General features: G+C 39.3%; 1 protein-coding gene across 4 annotated transcripts in view; it reads left to right on the forward strand.

The window, feature by feature from the left end:
* LOC132392811 (UDP-glucuronosyltransferase 1A1-like) overlaps nucleotides 1–4,314 on the forward strand; it is a 29,253-nt gene extending 24,939 nt beyond the window's left edge. For all 4 annotated transcript variants that reach the window (XM_059967209.1, XM_059967210.1, XM_059967208.1 and 1 more), the window contains one exon: nucleotides 2,796–4,314. In XM_059967209.1, coding sequence (XP_059823192.1) covers nucleotides 2,796–3,072 — 277 coding nt within the window. In that variant the 3' untranslated portion in view covers nucleotides 3,073–4,314. The remainder of the gene's footprint in view (nucleotides 1–2,795) is intronic.
* The last annotated feature ends 16,782 nt before the right edge of the window (nucleotides 4,315–21,096 follow it).

Here is a 21,096-nt window from a genome sequence, read left to right on the forward strand (position 1 = left end):
GCAGTAAGGTAGAAGATATTGTAGTGCATTGTAAGTACAACTGATCTGGCTGCTGAGTATCACTCATTTACTCATTAAGATATAGAGCTTAAAGTAAACAAAGCCTTTAATTGGGCTATTTGTTTTGTTTGCCTGGACTCTAAACTCTAGACTTTTGTTTCCTGTGTCAGCCCTGCTTGGTGTGCTTCTACAAGCTAGTGCCAGGAGTTCAATCCTATTACATTTATAACACCAATATGATTTTATTGGCAGACAGAAGTTCTGTGACTTTTTTTGATAATCCGTCTGAAGCACTCATATGACCTGAGCTTTTCCAGACTCTCAGGATGCCTGAGTTCCTGCCAAAGCTGCCTTTAATGCCATTGAGCAAAACACTACCTTCCATGTCTTGTCTCATTTCAATTGTAACAGCAGTTCTTGTTGCCTTCTGAATAGTAAAGTTAAGGGATAAAGGGTTTGGCCTGAATCTGTTCATCACTTAATCCTAAACTGACCTGTGACCCAATAAACTGTTCGAATTACAATGGATGACTAAACCCCTCAGATTGACAATGTGATCCCCAGTTGTCTCCTCTGGCATCTCGTTATCAGCGCTGAAGTTATTTGGATATTTCTGGATTGCAATGTGCTCTCAACAATCTTTCCAAATGGATGCCCACTGCACTTCATAATGCCAACAAGTTCCCTGTGGTGCATAAATGTTAGTCTCTGCTGGGAATATCACTTCCCTCCACTCGACACAATTTGTTTTTCAGCACATTCATGCATAGCCTCTACAAAGTACAAGAACATGCCCAAGTGCCCAAAGTAAACATTGAGTCCACCTTTGGCTTTATTATCAAAAACTTTCCAATATAATCTAGTTTTGAAGTTAGTTGTGTGTCTTATTTTCTGTGCCTTTCCAAAGGGATTTCTAAATACAGCACATTCCTGTTAATTGGGACACATCAGAACCAGTGCATTTTGGCCCAATTACTGTATGCTGAAGTTTCACAGAAATAGGCAAAATAGTATATAAAAAGACAAACTACACTTTAACTGAGGAACAAATTAGAACATCCAAAACTATTACAGTACTATAAAGCTGTGTATTAGTTCCAGATAGTTACCGATCAACAAATTCATTCATGTACACTAATGTGTTCTTTTGATTGACTGTAAATGAACAAAATCAGTGCAGACACCTGGTGCAGATGGTGGACTGCCTCCATACATTGCTTTGGACAAACGTACCCTCCAAATCTTCATTTTAATGGTAACATTCAAGATGATTGTTAATACCTTCAGATTCTTCCTAACTTAATGAAGTAGTGAAATTATTTCATTTTCTCTCCCACCCATTTCTGGTATCTCCAAGTCTGAATGCTTGAAACGACAGTGAGCAAAGCAGTTCTGAATTGTCTTGCTGTTTATTAGTCCCCAACCATCAGAGAAAAAAATCACTGCTTTTTGAACACAAACACGCAAGTGTTTGTGTTTGTGTTCAAACTATTTAAAAACAGTTTGTTCTAAGCACGGTTTAGTGTCTAATGGCTACACAAGTGCACACAACTGAAGCTAGTTAGAAAATGTTTGGCAACAGTCATCTGCCCCAATTAAGTGGCATAGCTCCACAGTCCCAAATCCCAGTTATTTTCTTGATTAGTTTTGTTATTTATGAGTTGTGCCCAATATGTGGCTGCTCCAATTAACTGATGGTCCGATTAACTGGAATCCACTGCATCCCATCTTCATTACTAATGCATTGTTGATTCTTCTGAATTCTTACTAGAGTACAGTAATACCATCACTCATTTATTCATTTCAACCCAGCTACAAGTAAACACATCAAAGAGTAGAGTGCTGCAGCTGATTGAGGGATACCTAGCTCCAGCAACCTGGGTTCAATCCTGACCTCAGGTGCCAACAGTGTGGAGCTGCACATGCGACCAAATAGATTTACCTTGGATGATCTGGTTTCCTCCTGTATCCCAAAGATGCGAAGGGTTGGTAGATTAACTGACTTGTAAATTGATGAGTGGCAGAGTCTGGGGGAGTTGATGGGAACATGGGGTGAATAAAATGAGGTTAGTGTAGGTAGGTAACCTTTTCAAAATGGACACAGTGGAGACAAAAAAAAGTGGAAAAGCTTTACACAAAAGTGGGAGGAAGAATGTGTCATTAGACTAACCTTGCAGTCTGCAGCCTTACCATTGAAACCAACCACTAAAAATAGAGAGAGAAATATGAGGGAGGGATGAGCTGAAGATGGAGAAGGTGAATGATGAAAATTTGAATAAAATTGTGAGTGTGGATTGAGAATAGAGGGCGGCAGTGATATAGTCATCATTGTGCTGGAATAAGCAGTACAGGGAGTCACTTGAGTAGTCCATGAACAAAAAGAACTTTCCTTCTGTTGTATAAAACTTAGATTTGCAGAACATCACAGGAGGAAGGGGTGGTGAGAAAGGACTTCATGTCCATGGTGAGAAGATGAGCTGGGAAGTATCAAATTGGTGGAAGGCCCCGGAAGAGATATGGAAATGGACTGGAAACAGTATCATCTTGTGGCAGATATTGTCTCTAAATTTGTTTTTTACTTATGCTATATCTACAATTGTATTATTAGATTGATGAGTGAGGTATATGGACCGAATTATAACTGCAGTACCAGGATCAGTAACACCCATCAATAATGCTGCATTCACTGGTTAGATCCAAAGAAGTCTTCGTGCTTCAAGAACTGATTACATCTGGTTCTGAGAGCTTTTCAGTGGGGACCATTGTCTTAACAGTGCAATAACTTTATGTTTCAGATACAAGGAAAACATGATGAAGCTGTCTTCGCTGCACCAGGATCGCCCGTTGAACCCACTGGAGCTCTCTGTCTATTGGGTTGAGTTTGTAATGAGGCATGGAAGTGCCAAACATTTGCAGACTGCAGCTCATGATCTGAATTGGATCCAGTTCTATTGTTTGGATGTCATCGGCACCTTTCTTGCTGTGACCTTATTATTTGTCTACCTAGTCATCAAGTGCTGCTTAGTCTGTCTACGCAAAGTGAAGGGCCACAGAAAGAATAAACTTGACTGAAGAACCTTCTAGGATGAGGCTTCTCCATGTCATCTGATTGTCTGAAGCCCAAAACCTTCCTCCACTATCATAAGGCCGACTCAAATCATAATTTTTACATTCCACCCCTTTCCATTTGTAACTCTACTTTCAACATCCAAGTTCTACTTTGCCTTATGCCACTTCCCCCCATTCTCTAGTCTTTCCTTTAGTCTCCCTTTTCTGCCAACTTTTGGAGGCCCTCCTGAATATCTTCTAACAGCTCAGTGAGGACTGTTGTTTATAACTGCTGCTGTGAAGCTCCTTTAGATGTTTCATATTGTTTGAAATGCTGGTGAAAAACAAAATGCTGCTATAAGACCACAAGACATAGAGCAGAATTAATTTGTCCGGCCCATGAAGTCTACTCCACCATCCATTCATGGCTGATTTACTTTCCCTCTTATCCCTATTCTCCTGCTTTCCTCTGTAAGCTTTGATGCTCATACTAATCAACCTCCACTTTAAATATATCCAATAACTTGGCCTCCATAGTTGTCAATGGCAATAAGTAGATTGTGATTATAGTAGGGAACTTCCCAGACTAATGAGTTCTGTTCCCAATGGAGATTCTTATTTCAGGCATGAATGTAATCCCAACAAGAAGTCAGCAGCAAAGTGCTCCAACACAATGTATTTCCCCAAAGTATTCTGGGAAGAATAAACAATATTCTCCATTTCTCAGTCCGCGACAACACCACAACCCCCACATCGCCCTTGCAATAAGCAATACAGTTCTGGTAATTTTTAACAATTTGCCTTATCTGCTTAATAGATTTTTATGTTTGATGCACAAGGACACTCAGATCCCTTTGCATCGCAGAGCTCCGCAATCCATCGCCATTTAAATGATAGGCATTTTTGAAAAATAAAATCTGTCAAACTGGACAGATACACCTTTTCTTGCATTGTATACCTTTTGCAATATCACTGTCCACTCAATTAATCTGTCTCTATCCTCTTCTAGCTTCAGGTGAATTCAAAGCAATCTTGTGCAATCTTTAATGAAATGATTCAAATTACTTGATTAGTTTATAGCTTTATAGACAACAATGTCTGTTTTACTGCTAAGTTTTCTACAGGTAATTGTAATCTTGATTCTAGGTTTAAAAATACCAAACACAATTGGGTGAAGTTTCTCAGAGAATGTAAGCAACAGGTAATTTTTAACCTAGAGTGAGTTGTGGAATATTACATCATAATAAAGAGTACTGTATATGTTCATTGGCTGTTCCTCACACTGCAAAATGTGTTCAGTTTTATTTGCTGGTAAAATGACTGGTTGCAGTTGAACAACACACACAAAATGCTGGTGGAACGCACCAGGCCAGGCAGCATCTATAGGGAGAAATACAGTCAACTGTACTTCTTTCTATAGATGCTGCCTGGCCTGCTGCATTCCACCAGCATTTTGTGTGTGTTGCTTGAATTTCCAGCATCTGCAGATTTCCTCGAGTTTGGTTCCATCTGAACTAGTCTTGCACTGCTGCCTTTACTCAATGGTAGTGCAGTGTTAGAATATGGATTCCGAGTATGGAACCAGCAATGATAGAGCTCTTACCTTGCTGTTTACAGTGTTGCACTTTGTTCCCATTGCAGTGTTGAGGCCATGTTGCGTAGTCAGAGATACTGCCCATTGGATGAAACTTTGAACTGGAGTGCCCTCACGAGTCAATCTGAATGATCCTAACTCATTATTATGAGAACAAATGAAATCTTCCTGCCTGATATTTGATATTTACTCAACATCACAAAATCAGATCAATTGGTGGAATGTTGATCATATTTTCCTTGCCATTTGGCCTTCAATGACAGAGTGAGTAGGCCTCACAGGTAAAATGAGGTGTCCAAGGGAAATAAAGGACAAGCCTGTAGCCAGATGGTTGGAATAGGTCCAACCATGGCAAAATGAAACACAGCTTCCCACAGTACCTCATTGTCATGATCATGATCAACTAACACTTGTTCCTCCGATGGCCCTGCACCCTGAGCTCTCAGTTCACAGAGATGCATCAGGACGTAGCCTTCACAACAACCCTGCTGCTCAGCAGTCCCATGTCAGCTCCACAGTGCTTCAGGAAGGCAGCTGCCTCCCGCCCCAAATACAGGCAGCACCCAGTTACTTAAAGACCCCATTTCGTGAGGTGACCCTTCAGTACTGGTCTAGATAAAGTGACACAGCTGAGGAGCAGCAGAAGGGAGTCTCGGTCGGAATTACCAGAGGAACATCATCAGTGTGACGCCAAGAACTGCACACTGATGTGGCCGAAAACAATCCACTCCATAATTTTGTTCCCACTCTATTTGTGTACCTATCTGTCCAATAAACCATCTGGCCAAGTGGCTAAGGCATTGGTCTAGTGATCTGAAGGTCACTAGTTTGAGCCTCAGCTGAGGCAGCGTGTTGTGTCCTTAAGCAAGGCACTTAGCCACATGTTGCTCTGCGACGACACCGGTGCCAAGCTGTATGGGTCCTACTGTCCTTCCCTTGGACAACATTGGTGGCGTGGAGAGGGGAGACTTGCAGCATGGACAACTGCTGGTCTTCCATACAACCCTGCCCAGGCCTCAGTCAACATCGAAATTGATGGACAGCCAAAGAAGAAGAGACCATCTGAACAACCAACAAAATATTCAACACTTCGTGGAATGTCTGTAGAGAGGAAAACAGATACAAAGTTCCGTATCTGACTGCAGCTGCTAATAGTCCATGTTAGGGAACTGGAGCCAGATGACCCATGGATCATTTGGGAGGCTGAGCGGTTTTAGACAGGAGTTACGGGGAGGCAGTCCCACCAAAGTTGCAGGATAAAGGTAGCTGAATAACCCTCAGAGGAGAGAAAGGGAATAGGCAATCAGTGCCATTCCTATATGCCACTTTGGACATTATTAGGGGGAGATGACCTACCAGGGTAAAGCCATAGCAATCAGCTGTCTGGCATTGAGAATGGCTCTGTGGCTCGGAAGGGAAGTGGGTGTGAGGGAGGAGAGGAGAGCGGTATTCATTTGTTAGGGGAACAGGCAGGATGTTCTATGGATGAAAATGAGTGTCCTGGATGGTATGTTGCCTCCTAGGTGCCAGGTTCAGAGATGTTTTTTGACTGAATCCACAGCATTCTTAATGGGAAGTGTGAACAACCCGAAGTTGTGGTTCCAGTTGGTACCAATGACATAGGGAGGAAGTGTGACGAAGTCCTGTACAGTGAGTTCAGGGAGTTAGGTGCTAAGTTAAAAGACAAGACCTCCAGCGTGGTAATCTCAGGATTATTACCTGAGCCACATGCCAGTAAGGCAAGAAGTAGGAAGATAGTGCAGTTTTACATTTAATTAAGGAAATGGAGCAAGAAGGAGGCTTCAGATTTTGGGTCATTGGATTCTCTTCATCAGCAGAAGGGAGCTGTTTGCACGTGAACTGGAGGTGGGAACTAATTTCCTTGCAGGAAGGCTAGTTGGTTTGGATAAGGTATGGGAGAAATTAAAGTAGAGTTGCAAGGGTGTGGGAATCAGAGAGGCAGGTCAGCAAGTGGAATGACCGTAGGGAAAGCAGATGCAGATCCTATAAGCAAAATCAGAAATCGACTGGTTGAGCATGGTGTGGCTAATGTTCTGAGATGCTTCTACAATGCAAGTAATATGTAGGTAAGGTAGATGGACAGAGCATGGATCAGCTTGTGGAATAATGATGTTTTAGCCGTTAGTGAGACTTGGTTGCATGAAGAGCAGGATTCTGATTTTCTGGGATTCTGTTGTTTTAGAATGATAGAGGGGTGGTATTAAAGGGAGAGAGGTGGCATTACTCATTAAGGAAAATGTCACAATGGTGATCAGAATACAGTGGAAGGCTCATCTACTGAGGCAGTTTGGTTGGAACTTTGCAATAAAACAGAGTTAACCACATTGACCCATCAATAGGCAGGGATTTAGAGAGATGACAGACAGTTGCAAAGAAATATATAAGGTTGTGATTGTAGGTGATTTTAACTTTCCGCGTATTGACTGGGAATCCCATACTGTAAAGGGATTGGATGGGACTAAGTTTGTCAAATATGTTCAGGAAATTTCCTTAATCAATATATAAAGATCCTAATTAGCGAGAGCGTGATACTGGATCTCTTTGCAGGAAACGAGTCAGCAATTGACAGAAGTAGGGCAACGGATTGAATCTAGTGATCATAATTTCATCGGTTTCAAGATAATTATGGAGAAGGATAGGAATGGTTCTTAGACTGGGATTATAAATTGGAGTAAGGCTCATTTTTCTGGTATTAGAAAGAATCTGGCAAAGTGAATTGGGAGAGGCTGCTTTCCAAGTTCAAGTCAAGTTCAATTTCAAGTTTAATTGTCATTCAACCACGCATATGAATACAGCCAAACAAACGAACATGCCTCTGAGGCCAAGGTGCAAAGCATGAACCAACAGTCATGCACAGCACACATCGCACGTATAATTATGACAGCAGAAAAACATAGTCACAAAAAATCTATTAAAAAGTAATAATGTAGCTCAAGTGACTGAGTCTCATGGTTGCAGATTGTTGGTGCATGGATGTTGTCCTGGAGCCCCATTTCTGCAAGAACAAGCCTGTAGTAGTTCATGATTTTGCGCAGTGCAAATGCAGACGAGCACAATCCAGCTTGTCTTCAACTGAGCGAACACTGGAGGGCAGTACCAGGAAGGTCAGCCCACGACCCAGTACGGAATCCAGCGTCTCTGCAACAGGAAACTCCAAGGCACGAGGGCCCGGCCCACGCCACAACTAAGGCAATGCAGCTCCCCTGCCATTGGCCTCACCAATGAACCAGTGTATTGGACTCACAGTATCCCACATTACCAAAGTCCAACAGGGTCTTGTAATTACAACAAAAATGTCCAAAAGATCCGCTGGTTCATGCACCGCCTCCTTGTGACGCCCCTTTCTTCCCTGAGCCACTGCACAATGCACAGGTGCAGCTCCACTGCTTTTGACCAGCTCACCAGCCCAGCAGAGCTGCAGTACTCGTTGTACTTGATAAGCAGCAGCGTCTTGCCATCGTGAAAAAGACATAAAGGACAAACAATTCCCTTTGACTGGACCCAGAGAGGCCATTGCATCTGTGCATGGCGCCATCCCACCTGAATTAGGTAATCCACCTTTCCAGCAGAGTAAGCGAGAAGCTTTCAATAATGAAACAATGATAGTACATAATCTGCATATTCCTGTTCGAATAAAAGACATGGCTGAAAGGGTTAGGGAACTTTGGTTATCAACGGATATTGAGGCCCGAGTAAAGAAAAAGAAGCAGGCTCATATCAGGTATTGGCAGTTAAGATCAAACGAGGTGCTCGAGGAGTGAAAGAAATGCAAGAGAAACTTTGAGATATATCAGTAGGGCTGAAAGAGGACATAAGGTTCCTCCGACAGATGGTAAAAGAGAATCCCAAGGATTTTTCTGGCTATATTAGGAGCAAAAGGATAGCAAGGGACAAAACTGATCCACTTGAAGAGCAGTATGATAATCTGTATACGGAGCTGAAAGAGATGTGAGATCTTACATACATTTTTTGCATCTGTATTTGTTATGTTTTGCAACTCCAGAAACTAATCAAAAGAAAAAAAGTGAGACCGGGAAAATATGACTTCTTCACTTTACTTTAGTGACGCTTGCACAAATGACGTGGTGATGTAATGATGCATGCCATTCATGTACTTCTATGCGTAACCCATAATGCATTTTGTAAGCAACAAAGAACACTTAATCAAACAATATATTTACAACATTGTTCAAATATTATTGAAAAGTTAAATATACAACACATACTTGCTTAGGAATAAAGTCCAACTCAATATAGAATGTATCTCAATGTTACATATATATGCAGTATACTAGATAATCCAACAACAGCAGTGTAGATCTGAGTCAATGTGAGGTCTTTTGATCATCTTTGGATTAGGGAGAACATGTCAAGAGGAGTGTCCTCTTTTGTAAATTTTTCAGGTATTTCCTTTTCCAAGAGTAAACAGGACAATCCATCAGCAGTTCTATTTATTGGTTGTCCTCTCGAATTTGATTTTTTAATTGTGTCCTCCAAGAAACAGAGCCCAACTCTGCATTCGTGATTCTGCTGTTAGTGGACACTCTTCTGTTGATTGAAAATGAGTCTTAGCGGTTCATGATCAGCAATGACACTAAATCATCAAGTAAACTCTCTCCCATACAGTGGCTATAAAAAGTATTCACCCTCCCACCCCCGGAAATTCTCATGTTTTATTGTTTAACAACATCGAATCACTGCATAAGTATGCTCCCCTTTCAAGTCAATGTTTAGTAGATGCAGCTTTGGCAGCAATTAAAGTCTTGAGTGTGTGAGGATAGGTCTCTATGACACAAAAATACAACTGCAGATGCTGTGGATCAAAGAATACGTACACAATACTGGAAGAACTCAGCAGGTCAGGCAGCATCCGTGAGAAAAGAGTAGCCAACGTTTTGGGCTGAGACCCCTTCATCAGGAATGGGTGGGAAGAGAGGGCCGAAGCCCAGTATTAGAGATAGGGGAAGGGGTAGGGCCTAGAGGCGCCAGGTAGAAAACCAATCAGAGGAAGGATAAAGGGGGGTGGGGTAGGGGATAAGCATGAAAGAACTGTAGAGATAAAGAAGCAGAAAGTTGAAAGGGGAGAGAGGCAGAGAGGGACCTGGGATAGGGGAAGGGGAGGGGGAGGGTATCTATGAGCTTTGCATATCTAGATACTGCAATTTTTTTCATTCTTCTTTACAAAAGGCAGCCCTTTTCAAGTTTAGTCACAAATTCTCAATTGGAATCAATTTGATTAAGGTCCAGATTCTGAATTGGCCACTCCAAGTTATTAACTTAGTTGTTGTTAAGCCATTCCCATAAGCTTTATGCTTGAGGTTATTGTCTTGTTGGAAAACAAATCTTCTCCCAAGTCGCAGTTCTCTTGCAGACTTCATCAGGTTTTCCTTCAAGATTTCCCTGTAATTTTGTTACATTCACTTTACTCTCTACCTTCACCCGCCTTCCAGGGCCTGCTTCAGTGATGCATCCTGATGCACCATCAATAACTCTCGGAGACATGAGGCGAGATATAGGCTTTTATTGGCTGGAAGAAAGAACAAGCAGCAATTGACCCCACATTACATCCTGGAGACTGAGACCGGGGCGATGTCTCCAATTGCCTTTATACCGGGGTCCGCTGCTGGCGAACAGCGGTGGGGGAGGGATCTTGAGGGTGGAGAGGCTGCAAGTGATGTCAGTAGCACAGCTGTCGGCATGGTGCTGGGTGGGATGTGCGGGTCGGTGTGTGTGTGTGGTCAGTAGTGGGGTATATGATGAAGTCCCACAAAACTGAGGATTCCTGACAGTGATTGGTGGGAGGGGCCCATCATATGCCATAGTCACACTTTTGAGGTGGCTCTGGAAGTCCAGCCCCAATAGCACAGGCGTGCACAGTTGAGGCATGACCAGTAGTGCAAAGTTCCAATATTCTGTGCCCTGCACCACCAATGTTGCTACACAACCCACCCGGATGTCTGTGGAATGCGACCCAGAAGCCATGGTGACCCTCTGGCTTAGCGGCCATGTCATGAGTCTGCAGCGTTGCACTGTGTCCGGGTTAATAAAACTCTCAGTGCTGCCCATGTCAAACAGGCAGCTAGTCCTGTGCCCCTCCACCAGGATGTCCATCATTGACCTTGCAAGCTGGTGTGGGGCACTTTGATTGAGGGTTATGGAGGCCAGAGTTGAACCGCCATCTTGGTGCCCGGTAAGCACTGATGGGTCGGGGGCGGGGCGAGGTGGAGCCAACAAAGATGGCCGCCCCCATACCTCGCACAAGGCGGGCAGGCAAGATGGCAGCCCCTATGCCTCACATGCAGCGCTGCCTGACCCTGCTCGTGGTTCCGACTTACAAACCTTGGCGAAATGGCCCTTCTTCCCACAGCTGAAGCAGGTAGCTTCTCGGGCCAGGCAGCGTTTTCGGAGGTGCTTTTCGAGTCCGCAGAAGTAACACTGCGCGGACTTGCGACTGGCAGCAGCTGTGGTCGGTTTCGGGGAGTTCGTGGACTCGTGACTGGCAGCGGCGGTGGTGGATTCGCGCGCGGCGGCGGCGGGGTCTGCAGTGTCCACGGAACTGGCGGGGGATCGCACGGCTGGACAGCATCAGCGTTGTGCAGATCAGCCTCCAGCGTGTTGGCCATCTTGATCGCCGAGCATAAGGTAAGATCGGCATTTTCCAGCAGCCGCTGGCGCACGTACACTGACCTGATCCCCGTAACGAAGGTGTCTCTTACCAGGAGCTCCACATGCTGTTCCACCGTCAGTCCCCTGCAGTCGCAGGCCCGCACAGGTGTCTGTAGGGCTTGGAGAAACTCCCCGCTCGACTCGTCGGGTCGCTGTCGCAGCGTTGCTAAGCGATGTCTTGCATAGATGGTGTTCACCTGCCGCAGGTACTGTCTTTTGAGGGTGTCCAGTGCCCCTTGGTAGGCCGGCAGGTCCCTGATAAGGGAGAATTCTTTCGGTCTTACTCTGGAAAGGAGGATTTTGTACATTGTGGCAGGCTCAGTCACTGGAATCGCTTCCAAGTATGATTGGAAGCATGCAAGCCAAAGGCAAGAGCTGCTTCTGGAGCTTGGGGGTCCAAGTCTAATTTTTCTGGATGTAAAATGCTTTCCATCTTTTAAAACTTCCAGCCAATAAAATTCTTGAGTAATTATGATAAACATGGGAAAAGTATGAAAACTCTTTGTCATTAGGGTGTAGAAAACGCCAAATTTCACAAATAGCTGAATCAATCATAAAAGAGTTAATAAGAGAAGCCGATTTATTTGGAAGAATTTGGGTGGGCTTGGATCTATCCATCAAAGGGTTTAAACAACAGTTAAAATCCCCACCCATTATCAGTCTATATTGATTCAGATTAGGAAAGGATGTAAATAAGCATTTAAAAAATTCAGGACAATCAGTATTTGGAGCATAAACATTAACTAGAACAGCTTTTTGATTAAAAAAGTAGACCAGTAATAAGCAAAAATCTACCTTGTGGATCTGAAATTGTTTCATGATGTATAAAAGAAGATGATGAGTCTATAAAAATAGAAACACCTCTTACTTTGGCTTGCGAATTTGAGTGATACTCTTGGTCCTGCTAAAACCTAAAAAAACGTTGACTATCCACCTTCCTTACATGAATCTCTTGCACAAAAATAACATTGGCATTCATTCTATGGAATACTTTGAATATTTTTTTCTGTTTGATTGGATGATTTAAACCATTAGTATTTCAAGAAACAAAATTAATAATCCTATCAATATTGACAATATTTATTACAGTTAACACATAAGTTTAAAAAAAAAGTGAACTCATGGACCCGGAAGAAGGAAGTGAGTTCAAGGAGAAACCGGAAGTCACGGCACTGCAACCATTTTTGTAGTTTTGTATAGGCCCATGAAATAAAACTACGCAAAAAGCAAGCAAAAAGAAAAAAAGGAAAAGAAAAATCCCCCTCCCTCCACTCTCGAAACCCCAGGAAAAAAGGCAAGCAGGCAATCTAATACTAAAATTACCCCTGTGTCTCAGGACGGCAACTCAGACAAAAAAAAATTGAAAAAAATACAAACAACCCCTATTATAAGAAAGGGTTAATATAACAAAAGTTAAAATATAAAATTAGTATTATATATATATAACAAAAGGGTTAAAAAATTAAATTGATAAAACCCATAAATAAATAAATAATACTAAATTAGTATTTTAAATGAGAGTTTAAAACTTTCAAACTCATCAAAACGGATATGACGTTCCAAGCACTAGAGTCTGTCGGGAAGAAGAAACGCCATTTTATTATTTTTTTTAAATCTTAATATTTAAATGTTAAAAATATAAAAAAGCATATACAAACTTATAAAAGGAACCCTAATAAGTTATTTTCAAGGCTAATAGATTAATAATATATAAAAAAATAATAAAGTCAGAATAAACCAAAAAAAAGAACTTTTACCGTATATAAAAAATACATGTAAACCATACCCAAAAAAAATCATTCTGTAAAAGATTGAAATTTATAGACTAATTATTACATTAGTCAACCCGATAGAGTGTCATTGTTCCAAAAAACTTTGAGCATCCGCTGGAGATTTGAACAACCGAGAAGTTCCGTCTTCAAAAGTAACTCTCAGGTGTGCTGGAAATAACAGCGCTTGCTTGTAGCCTTTCTGGTGAATCTTCGACATAACCGGTCTAAAAGCCATTCTTGCCCTTAAAACTTCAGGGCTATAATTGTCCAAAATACAAAATTTAATTTCTTGAAAGTTAGTCATACCCTTTTTCCGAGCCGCCCGAATCAGACGCTCTTTGGTATGTGGGTAATGGATCCAGAGAATTACATGTCGTGGTTTATTTGAATCAGAACGATAGCGAGAGACACGGTGTGCACGATCGATTATTGGAGGAGAGTCCAGAACTTCAATAAAATTGATGCACCATCAATAACTCTCGGAGACTTGAGGCAAGATATAGACTTTTATTGGCTGGAAGAAAGAACAAGCAGCGGGGGGCGGAGTTTCAAGATGGCGACATAGACATCTGCCTTTTAGGCGCTCTTCATCTTTTCAACTATAATCACCCTTTAGACCCTTCTAAAGACCCTTTATCTCTCGATGCAATTTCTAATCTTCTGGATACTAAACTTGCAAGTTTGGAAAGTAAATTGGAAAGTAAAGCGGCAAATTTGGAAGGTAAACTGGCAAGTTTGGAAAATAAACTTACCACGAAAATGTCTGAACTTGTTAGATTGTTAGAGTTGTTAGATCGCTTGATACCAAGCTTCAATCGCAGGCATCGGATATTCAACGGCATGAAGACAAGATCGTGACTCTTGAGAAGTTAATTTGTGAAAAAATACGTACAATTGAAACGTTGGAGAAGAAGGTACTGTCAACTGCTAGAACAGTTGATCAGTATAAGTTTAAAATTACCGATCTTGAAAACCGATCTCGCAGAAAGAATTTGCGAATCATCGGGCTTCCCGAGAAAGTTGAGTCCGGTGACTTAACTGAATTTTTCTCTAACTTATTATGGGAAGTTTTTGGTGATGAAGCTTTGATCGTGCCCACAGAGTTGCGAGATTTTCGGCTAAGGGTGACAAGCCACGAGCTGTGATTGTTCGCCTCCATTATCCTCGGGAGAAAGAGCTTTTAATCTGATTAGCTCGTCAGAAAGGTATGATTTCTCACAGAAACTTTAAGTTTCGTATTGTTGAAGATTATTCATTTGATGTGATGAAAGCGAGAATCGCTTTTAAACCGGTGATGACAGAGATTCATTCGATTGGACTTAAACAAGCTTTAAGATACCCAGCGAATCTCAGAATTACGTTGAGTGACGACAGTCAGCACTTCTTTAATACTCTGGAAGAAGCGAAGAAATTCATCGAAGAATATCGATCTTCTAGTATAAGTTGAACTATGTGTTATGTTGAAGAATTTTTGGAGAGAAGATGCCATTTCGTTTTGGGTTTTAACCTATGAAGCTGTGTTGTAGCTTCTTACTTTGGTCTATAGATCTGTTTTTTTTATTATTATCATGGTTTATAGATGCTTTTCTAATTTTTCTATAATGTCTTTTTTCTTATTTTTTCTCTGTATTGGATATACACGTTTATATTTTGTGATAATTACTTAATTTTTAAGATGTTGTTTCTTCTTCCCATAAGACCTTGCTTTCCGTAAGCATTTATTTGTTTGCTTTTACTTGGAAATGGGACGAATGTTTTGGATTTTTTGGACTTTTTTTATATTGTAGTGACTATTGAATCCTTTTTTAATCCTATTTTGATGACTTTTTTATTAAATTTTTAATAGATTGAACTTACATTTATATTTTGTAATATGGTTTTCTCAAAATGTCATTTCTTCTTCCCATAAGTCTTTACTTTTGAAACATCATTTTTCTTGTATTTGAATATGGAATCTTTTTTTAAAGGTATATTACACTTTTGCAAACTTTAATGTTTATCCTTTTTTATTAACGATCTTTTGCTTTACTATATTACTTTTCTTTTCATTTTGATTGATATATATATATATATTTTTTGCAACCCTGTACTTTAATCTGGGTGTTATATAGTTTCTTTTTATATTTTCATGGAGTTGCCATCTTGAAATGGGGGTAATATTAATATTAGTTTGTGCGCCTGCCGCTTGGCTTTTTTTCGAGGGGTGGGGGTAGGGGGTAGGGGTCTTTTTTCACGCTTTTGCTTTTTATTTTTTTGCTTTTAGTACATGGGCCGACTTTAAATTATTAATATTGGTGAGGTGTCATGTTCTTCAGTTGCTCCTGTATCATTATTCCTTCTTCCTGAACTATGGGTTATGTGTCTTTTTAACCTTTTATCATATATACAATTAATATTGGCATGATGGACAAGTCTATTAATTTTATTTCTTGGAATACTAATGGTTTAAATCATCTGATTAAACGTAAAAAAATATTTAAAGTATTCCATAGACTAAATGCTAATATTATCTTTGCACAGGAGACCCATATTAGGAGGGAGGACAATCAACGCTTTTTTAGGTTCTGGAAGGGTCAACAATTTCACTCGAATTGTACTGCTAAAATTAGGGGTGTGTCTATTTTCATAGACCCCTCAATTTCGTTTATACATCATGAAATTATATCTGATCCACAGGGCAGATTCTTGTTGATTACTGGTTCACTTTTTAATCAAAAAGTGGCTTTAGTTAATATTTATGCTCCAAACTTTGACTGCCCTGAATTTTTAAACGTTTATTTACTTCCCTTCCTAATCTAAATGAATATATGTTGATAATGGGTGGAGATTTCAATTGTTATTTGAACCCTTTGATGGATAGATCTAAACCTATTCGAATTCTTCCGAATAGATCAGCTTTACTTATTAATTCTTTTATGGTCGATTCGGGAATTACTGAAATATGGCGGTTTTTGAACCCTAAAGATAAAGAATTTTCGTTTTTTCACATGTATATTATAGTTATTCTAGAATTGATTATTTCCTTATTGATCATCGTTTATTAACAGATGTTACTGACTGTAGATACGATTCTATTGCCATTTCGGATCATGCACCTTTGAAGTTATCTATCAAGATTTCGGACTCTTCCATTAATACTAGATCTTGGAGACTCAATGCTACTTTGCTTCAAGACCCAGAATTTATTACCTTTATAAAACAGCAAATTGACTTATTTTTTTCAACAAACTATACTGAAGAGATTGACAGAGGAATACTTTGGGATTCTTTTAAGGCTTTTATTCATGGACAAATTATCTCATATTCCGCTGGTAAAAGAAAACAAAGATATTTAGATATAGCTTTATTAGTGGATAAAATTAAAGAAATTGATAAGATTTACTCCGTGACTCCTACCAAAGAACTTTATAAGAAGAGAGTTGAGCTTCAAATGGAACATAGCTTATTATTATCTTCTTCAATTGAGAATCAATTAATTAAGACCAGGGCTCAATTTTATATTCATAGTGACCGAACTGGTAAATTGTTAGCTAACCAATTAAAAGCTATTTCGACTAAGCGACAAATTATTAAAATTCATAAACAAGATGGTAATTTGACTACTGATCATAAAGAAATCAATAATGCTTTCCAAGATTTTTATAAATCTTTATGTCAATCAGAATTTGATGGTGATCTGTCTATGATGGATAATTTTTTTAACAATTTGAATATTCCCAAACTGACAGATGAAGATCGAAGTTTGTTTGATGCTCCTATTTCTATGGCTGAAGTAGGAGAGGCTATTTCATCAATGAATTCAGGGAAAGCTCCTGGTCCTGATGGTTATATTATAGAATTCTTTAAAACTTTTTCTTCTTTGGTTTCCCCTTGGTTATGTGAAATCTTTAATGATGCATTCATTAAGAAGAGATTACCTCAGTCTTTTTATGAAGCTACTATTTCTTTAATTCTTAAAAAAGATAAGGATCCTACTTTATGTGCATCTTATCGCCCTATATCGCTACTAAATGTAGACTCTAAGATTCTTACAAAAACTTTAGCTATTAGGTTAGAAAAGATACTATCACAGATTATCTCAGGAGATCAAACTGGTTTTATTAGGAACCGATATTCCTTTTTTAATGTTAGAAAATTGATTAATATAATTTATACTTCTCCACCCACAATCTCAGAATGTGTTATTTCATTAGATGCTGAAAAAGTTTTTGATAGAGTTGAATGGACATACTTATTTAATGCCTTGAAAATTTTAAATTTTAGCTCTAATTTTATATCATGGATTAAATTAATATATTATAAACCTGTTGCTTCTGTTCTTATGAATAATTACAGATCCTCTTTTTTTCAATTATCTCGTGGTACGAGACAAGGTTGTCCCTTAAGTCCTTTATTATTTAATATTGCATTAGAACCTTTAGCCATTGCTATTTGTGAATCTCCTAATATTTTTGGTATTACCCGTAATGAGAAGTTATACAAGTTATCACTTTATGCTGATGACTTGTTGTTATATATTTCTGATCCTGATAGGTCTATTCCCGCTATTCTATCCTTGTTGGTTCAATTTGGTAGTTTCTCTGGTTACAAACTAAATTTGGACAAGAGTGAATTATTTCCTTTAAATGCGCAAACCTTACTGAATGACAGGATACCATTTAAAGTTGTTACTGATAACTTTATCTATTTAGGTATAAAAATTACCAAGAAATATAAAGATTTATTCAGATTGAATTTTTTACCTATGCTTCATCAAATTCAACAGCTTACTACTAGATAGTCTCCTTTATCCTTATCATTAGTTGGTCGGATTAATGCTATTAAAATGATGATTTTACTGAAATTTTTATAGTTATTTCAAGCCTTACCAATTTTTATTCCTAAATCTTTTTTTGATAACATTGATTCAAAAATTTCCTCATTTGTGTGGCAAAATAAAAATCCCAGATTAAGTAAAAGACAGTTACAGAAATCTAAAAAGGATGGTGATTTAGCTTTGCCTAATTTTAGATTTTATTATTGGGCAAATAATATTCAAAATTTAATATATTGGAAACTAGATTTAGACTCACCATTGTGCCCACAGTGGGTAAATTTAGAATGTAATGATGCACAAGGCTATTCTTTATTCTCTGTTCTTGGTTCTTCTCTCCCTGCTGATTTAGTTAAATTCAATAAACAGATATCTAACCCTATTGTCAAACATACATTACGAATTTGGTTTCAATTTCGTAAGTTGTTTACTCTGAAAAACTTTGTTCTTGATAGCCCTATCTTACTTAATTTTTTTTTAAACCTTCTTTAACAGATCAAGCTTTTAGCATATGGAAAAGGAAAGGTATAATATGTTTTCGTGATTTTTTTTTGAAGGTAGTTTGATGTCTTTTGACCAACTTTCCAACAAATTTAAGTTACCTAAATCTAATTTTTTTAGATATTTACAAATTAGAATTTTTTTATATAAAGTTTTACCATCCTTTCCTAATTCAACTTTGATAGATTTTTCAGATATGATTTTTACTTTAAATCCCTGTCAGGAGGGATTAGTGGCTCTTATTTATAATATGATTATGAAGATACAACCAGAGGTATCGGGTAGAATTAAACAGGAATGGGAAAAAGAACTTCAATACAATATTTCAACGGAAAAATGGGGAAAAATTTTACAAATGGCTAATTCTTCTTCTATATGTGCTAAACATGCTTTAATACAATTCAAGGTCATACATAGAGCTCATATCTCCAAAGATAAGCTTGCTCGATTTTACTCTCAGGTTAACCCTCAATGTGACAGATGTCATTTAGATGGGGCTTCATTGACCCACATATTTTGGTCATGTCCTACCTTACATAACTATTGGAAGGACATATTCGCTACCATTTCCTCAATTTGTAATATTGATTTACAACCTCATTCTATCACTGTAATTTTTGGTATACCAAATGAAGATGATAGTCGACTTTCCCCTTCAATTAGATGAATGATTGCCTTTGCAACATTAATGGCCAGAAGGTCTATATTACAAAATTGGAAAGAAGTAAATCCTCCTACCACATTTCAGTGGTTCTCTCAAACTATTTCTTGTCTGAGTTTAGAAAAAATTAGTACTATTTTCGATTCATCAATTAAATTTGAAGAAACTTGGGGACCGTTCATTCGACATTTTCATATGAATTAATTTGGCTGCTTCCAGACCTTTTCTCTTTTTATTCTTGTTCTGGTATGGAGTTCCGGAGTTTTTGACACTATCATATACATATAAACTGTTATTATTGCCCATGTTTAGTTTAGGTTTATTATTTTTTTTATATATTTTTTTCTTGCATTTTTATATATTTTTTTCTTTTGTTGGCTATTCTTAATCCCTTTCATGTATAATCAATATAGGTTAGATTGATTATTATATGATTTTTTTTGCCGATAGTTTAATAAGATATTGTTATCTTGTTATTAATTTAACTTTAAGTTTAATGTACTCGTAACCTATTTAATACAATATTATGTTATGTTTTTTTATATATGAAATTCAATAAAAAGATTGAAAAAGAAAAGAAAGAACAAGCAGCAATTGACCACCACACTACATCCTCGAGACTGAGACCTGGGCGGTGTCTCCAATCGCCTTTATACTGGGGTCCGTGGGAGGAGCCACTGTCAGCGGGGTGGGGGGGGCGAGTCCAGACAGGTATATGTAGTTCACCACACATCCCCACAGCATGATGCAGCCGCCATTGTGTTTCACGGTAGGGAATGGTGTGTTTCTGATGATGCGCAGGGTTTGGCTTAAGCCAAACATTGCATTTAGTCTGATGATCAAAAAGCTCAATTTTGGTTTCATCAGACTATAGAACCTTCTTCCAGGTGAAACATGACTTCTGGCCAACTCTACCCAGAATTTCATGTGAGCCTTTTTCAGCAGTGGCTTTCTCTTTGCCACTATCCCATAAAACTGTGACTGGTGAAGCACGCAGGTTGTATGTGCACCTTCTTGCATCTCAGACACTGAAGCCTGTAACTCCTCCAGAGTTGTTATAGGTCTCTTAGTTGTTTTCTTACTCATCCCTACTGGAACAATCGCTCAGTTTTTGAGGATGGCCTGCTCTAGGCAGATTTACAGCAGTGTCACATTCTTCCCATTTCTTGATGATTGACTTAACTGTACTCCAAAGGATATTCAGTGACTTGGCAATTTTCTTGTATCCATCTCCTGACTTGTTCTTTTCAATAACTTTTTCACAGAGTTGCTTGGAGTGTTCTTTTGTCTTCATGGTGTAGTTTTTGCCAGGATACTGACTCACCAGCAGTTGGACATTCCAGATACAGGTGTATTTTTACTCCAAACCAAACTCGAGTCCTTTCTGTCAATCTGTGTCCTGACGAAGGGTCTCGGCCTGAAACATCAACAGTGCTTCGCCTATGGATGCTGCCTGGCCTGCTGCATTCCACCAGTATTTTGTGTGTGTTGTTTGAATTTCCAGCATCTGCAGATTTCCTTGTGTTTGTTAATCTATGTGTATTTTTTCTCTGCAGCGGTAAGGGAACATGATGCAAAGGTTGTGGGATATTTGCTTCCAAACCTCATTGCATATGACATGACAGCACCTAATAAAGTGAGGCATCACAAGCATGCTTCACTTGATAATGTGGATCAAAATGTCCAAGTACAGTATTTGATGTCATATACATCCTCTGAGGGAGGCGGAGTTAAGATGGCGCCAATTGGCTCTTGGAGCTCATCTGCGGAAACAGCTTAAATTCCTCTCTTAATGTCTCTTTTTTTCCATTTTCATGTGGTTAGGATTCTGTCAAGGTCCTGATCTGCAAGTGGCACTCAAACTGCATTGTTTTTTTGAGGTGTATGTGTTCCCGCTCCTGGAGTTCACTGGCTGTTTTCTGGCATTCTCCAGGCACAGCTTGAATGAAGATGCCTCTGGCGTGCGGTCCTGTGGACCATTGATTCCAGGCCAGCATTGACGACTGAGGCATCGCGGGAG

The sequence above is a fragment of the Hypanus sabinus genome, chromosome 4 (assembly GCF_030144855.1).
Source record: "Hypanus sabinus isolate sHypSab1 chromosome 4, sHypSab1.hap1, whole genome shotgun sequence".
NCBI classification, from domain to species: Eukaryota; Metazoa; Chordata; class Chondrichthyes; order Myliobatiformes; family Dasyatidae; genus Hypanus; species Hypanus sabinus.